Below are 4,560 nucleotides of genomic sequence, written 5' to 3'. Positions count from 1 at the left end.
TTTAGTACCAAATATAAATAATTCTGTAAATAATGTATTGTGTCATTTTGGAGCCACTTATAAAATAATAGAATAGTTTAAAAAAATACTTTTACATTAATGTGGATGCTACCATTATGACAGATAATCCTGAATGAATCGTGAATAAGGATGAGTGAGAAAGTTAGACGCACAAAATGCTAACCCCCCATTATTGTAATAGTGAGAGGTTCGCATGTCTTGGAAGCATGATATTTGTGTGTCTGAAATATTAATTGTGATGTATGACAACAGATTATTACTATTTTAAATGTATTTATTTTACTGGCCAGTTAGATTTTCAGATTAAAACCCATCCTCAGACATGATGAGGTAGGGATGTGTTGTATCAGGGTCCAGAGTCACATCTACTGCATACTGCTGAATCCTCTTCAGTTTGACTTCAGGAAGCTTCTCCATCTCTTTATTCAGTGTCTCCTCCAGCTGAGATACAGCTCTCCTCACAGTCTCCACACACAGATCACTGTGAACACTGATCTCAGACCAGTCCTTGGTGGGTGGAGGGGTACAGAGGGATGGTAAGTTCTGTATGAGGTGGAGGTGGTCCTCAGTGTGTGAGAGCTGCTCCAGTTCAGTGCTTCTCCTCTGTAGCTCAGTGATTTCCTGCTCCAGGTCTTTAATGAGCCCTTCAGCCTGCCTCTCTGCTGCTTTCTGCTTCTCTTCAATCACCTCAATGAGCTCAGTCTGGCTTCTCTCAATGGAGCGAACCAGAGCAGTGAAGACCTGTACACTGTCTGATATCTCCCTCTCTGCTTCTCTCTTGCTGAGATCTACTGAGTATTTGATCTCCTGAACCTTCCTAAAATATGTATGCATCTTCTGTTCTACCTCTGCCATCATTTTCCCCAGTTGAGCCATCTTCTCTCCATACTCTTCCTCTAGAGGGACAGTGTCATGAGTCATGTGGTCTGTTTTCAAGCACAAGACACAAAGACAAGTCTGGTCAGTCCTACAGAACAGCTCCATGAATCTCTCGTGCTTCTTACACATCCTGTCTTCCAGGTTCTCCACAGGGTTGATCAGCTTGTGTCTCTTCAAGGCTGGGACTCTCTGATGAGGCTCCAGGTGAGTCTCACAGTAAGAGGTCTGACACACCAGACAGGACTTCAGGGCCTTGAGCTTCATCCCAGTACAAACATCACAGGACACTTCTCCTGGTTTGGCTGTGCGTTGCCCTGGACTGCTGGTAACTTTCCACTGAACAGACTTCCTGAACTGAGCAACCATCTCAGAAATGAAAGTATTGATGCGAAGCTCAGGCCTCCTGTAGAATTTCTCCTTACATAATGGACACTGGCACAGGTCACTGGTATCCCAGTATCCACTGATACAGGCCTTGCAGTAGTTGTGTCCACATGGAATCGAGACCGGCTCAGTGAACACATCCAGACAGATAGAGCACAGGAACTGCTCTTCAGACAGGAGACTGCTGGAGGTGGTCATATCTAGACAGACACCAAAGGTGAAACCATAAAGCATTTTCTAGAATTCAGTTTAGGACAACATTAACCAATCATAGATGCTGTAACAATATAGATACAAGTCCTTTAAGTATGAATAGTTGAACATACTGTAGATAAAAGGAAAATAGAAGACAAACATGGTAAAGCATATATTAACTGTCCATAATGATTTCTATTCACCTGTATGCGTTTGTGGATACGGTTCTTTCTGTTTGTGGTGCCACAGATATAAGAGTCTCGGCGTCTAGCTGTTTATAAAGTTTGTTCCTGTCCTGTCCAAAATAGTCTCTCTACAGTTTCGCTTCAGCAAAGTCATGTTGGGAGGCTCCTCCCCAACTGATACTGCTGTGTGCTTTTCACTTCCTGGATTAGAGTTAACCCTTTACATGGCTGTTGTCTGTATCTGATGAATTCATACCTATCGTTTTAATATTGTTACCCATTAAGTCACCACAGCTTCAACTCCTGTATTCTTTCAAGAATATCGGTCAGTGACACTATGAATCACTAGTCTTCATATTCTATAAAGAGGGTCAATGGAAATAAAGAGGACAACAAGCTGATGTTGCTGCCATCCAGAGAACAGAGCTTAAGCTGCAGGATCTCTTGAGCGCTGGCAGGAAAAGGAGGAGCTGTGAGGAGTGTATTGTAGACTGTAGACTAGGATGAAATACAGTTATCAATCCGCCCTACATAACCAGTTCAAATATGGAGAGAGATGAGGGAGAGAGAGAGAATGGGATATACTGTAATGTGCTCTTCCAAAATGTCTTCCATTTCCAATAACGTACCCCTCCTAACACACACACACACACACACACACCCCGTGTAGAGGACTTGTGGCAGTCTGTTTCTCACAGCCTGGCATTCACAGGCCACACAGGCATTCAGCTGACAGTGTACCAATCAAACACATACAACATACACACACACACACACACACACACACACACACACACACACACACACACACACACACACACACACACACACACACACACACACACACACACACACACACACACACACACACACACACACACACACACACACACACACACACACACACACACACACACACACACACACACACACACACACACACACACACACACACACACACCCCGTGTAGAGGACTTGTGGCAGTCTGTCTCTCACAGCCTGGCATTCACAGGCCACACAGGCATTCAGCTGACAGTGTACCAATCAAACACATACAACATACACACACACACACACACACACACACACACACACACACACACCGTGTAGAGGACTTGTGGCAGTCTGTCTCTCACAGCCTGGCATTCACAGGCCACACAGGCATTCAGCTGACAGTGTACCAATCAAACACATACAACATACACACACACACACACACCGTTGCAGGGGCATCGCTCACATTAGGAGACACCTGATTCTACAGCACCAGCTCACATCATCAGACAGGCAGGAGAAAACACAATACATTCTGCAGGAAGAAGTAACCTCTCTTCCTCATACTAATCTCACCTGTAACTCCCCCTCCTCTCCTCCCTCTCTCTCTGTATTATAGAACCAGGAACCACCTGACATGAACTCTGCTCTGTGGCCACACACACTATAAACCCTGACAAGGTTACTGTTTTATTGGGTAAAATCTTATTTTCCACAGAGGGCAGACCAGGCGGTATGAATTTTCCATGATGCCATTTATGAGGAGCAAGAACAGACAGAGAGCTGCCTGAAACCCTCTTACAGAGAAACAGTGTAACAAGGCTCCAGGTCAGTGAAATCCCATGAGAGGACAGAGAGAAAAAGATGAGAGAGTGGGAAGAAGAGAGGAGAGTGAGAGGAGAGAGGGAGAGGGGAGGAGAGTGAGAGGAGAGTGAGAGGAGAGTGAGAGGAGAGAGGGAAGAAGAGAGGAGAGTGAGAGGAGAGGGGGAGAGGGGAGGAGAGTGAGAGGAGAGAGGGAGAGGGGAGGAGAGTGAGAGGAGAGAGGGAGAGGGGAGGAGAGTGAGAGAGGGGAGGAGAGTGATTGGAGAGAGGGAGAGGGGAGGAGAGTGAGAGGAGAGAGAGGAGGGGAGGAGAGGAGAGGGAGAGGGAGAGGGGAGGAGAGTGAGAGGAGAGAGGGAGAGGGGAGGAGAGTGAGAGGAGAGAGGGAGAGGGGAGGAGAGTGAGAGAGGGGAGGAGAGTGATTGGAGAGAGGGAGAGGGAGGAGAGTGAGAGAGGGGAGGAGAGTGATTGGAGAGAGGGAGAGGGGAGGAGAGGAGAGAGGGGAAGAGAGTGATTGGAGAGAGTGAAGAAGAGAGGAGAGGGAGAGAGAGAGGAGAGAGGGAGAGGGGAGGAGAGTGAGAGAGGGGAGGAGAGTGATTGGAGGGGGTGAAGAAGAGAGGAGAGGGAGAAGAGAGAGGGAGAGGGGAGGAGAGTGAGAGAGGGGAGGAGAGAGGGAGAGGAGAGAGGGAAGAAGAGAGGAGAGTGACTGGAGAGAGGGAAGAAGAGAGGAGAGTGATTGGAGAGAGGGAGAGGGGAGGAGAGTGAGAGAGGGGAGGAGAGTAAGAGAGGGAGAGGAGAGAGGGAAGAAGAGAGGAGAGGAGAGGAGAGAGGGAAGAAGAGAGGAGGGTGATTGGAGAGAGGGAGAGGGGAGGAGAGTGAGAGGAGAGAGGGAGAGGGGAGGAGAGTGATTGGAGAGAGGGAAGAAGAGAGGAGAGTGAGAGGAGAGAGGGAGAGGGGAGGAGAGTGAGAGGAGAGAGGGAGAGGGGAGGAGAGTGATTGGAGAGAGGGAAGAAGAGAGGAGAGTGATTGGAGAGAAGGAGAGGGGAGGAGAGTGAGAGGAGAGAGGGAGAGGGGAGGAGAGTTATTGGAGAGAGGGAAGACGAGAGGAGAGTGAGAGGAGAGAGGGAGAGGGGAGGAGAGTGATTGGAGAGAGGGAAGAAGAGAGGAGAGTGACTGGAGAGAGGGATTGAAGAGATGAGAGTGATTGGAGAGAGGAGAGGGAGAGGAGAGAGGGAGAGGGGAGGATAGGGAGACGGTGCCCTGGTGAAAGGGAGCAATGTTTATGCCAGCAGCACAACACAGG

At 48.2% G+C, this 4,560-nt stretch overlaps 1 protein-coding gene across 1 annotated transcript in view; it reads right to left on the bottom strand.

Moving 5' to 3' along the window:
• The window catches only part of LOC115116809 (E3 ubiquitin-protein ligase TRIM47-like), a 3,558-nt gene extending 1,684 nt beyond the window's left edge, over positions 1-1,874 (bottom strand). The window contains exons 1-2 of the mRNA XM_065014490.1: positions 1,683-1,874; positions 1-1,484 (exon numbers count right to left, since the gene is read on the bottom strand). The exon at positions 1-1,484 is cut by the window's left edge and continues 1,684 nt beyond it. Of these exons, the coding sequence (XP_064870562.1) occupies positions 325-1,482 (1,158 nt within the window). The 5' untranslated portion in view covers positions 1,483-1,484; positions 1,683-1,874 and the 3' untranslated portion in view covers positions 1-324. The remainder of the gene's footprint in view (positions 1,485-1,682) is intronic.
• Positions 1,875-4,560: the final 2,686 nt, after the last annotated feature.

Source organism: Oncorhynchus nerka, unplaced genomic scaffold (assembly GCF_034236695.1).
Source record: "Oncorhynchus nerka isolate Pitt River unplaced genomic scaffold, Oner_Uvic_2.0 unplaced_scaffold_2940, whole genome shotgun sequence".
Classification (NCBI taxonomy): domain Eukaryota; kingdom Metazoa; phylum Chordata; class Actinopteri; order Salmoniformes; family Salmonidae; genus Oncorhynchus; species Oncorhynchus nerka.
This window is presented reverse-complemented; position numbering and strand designations above follow the sequence as displayed.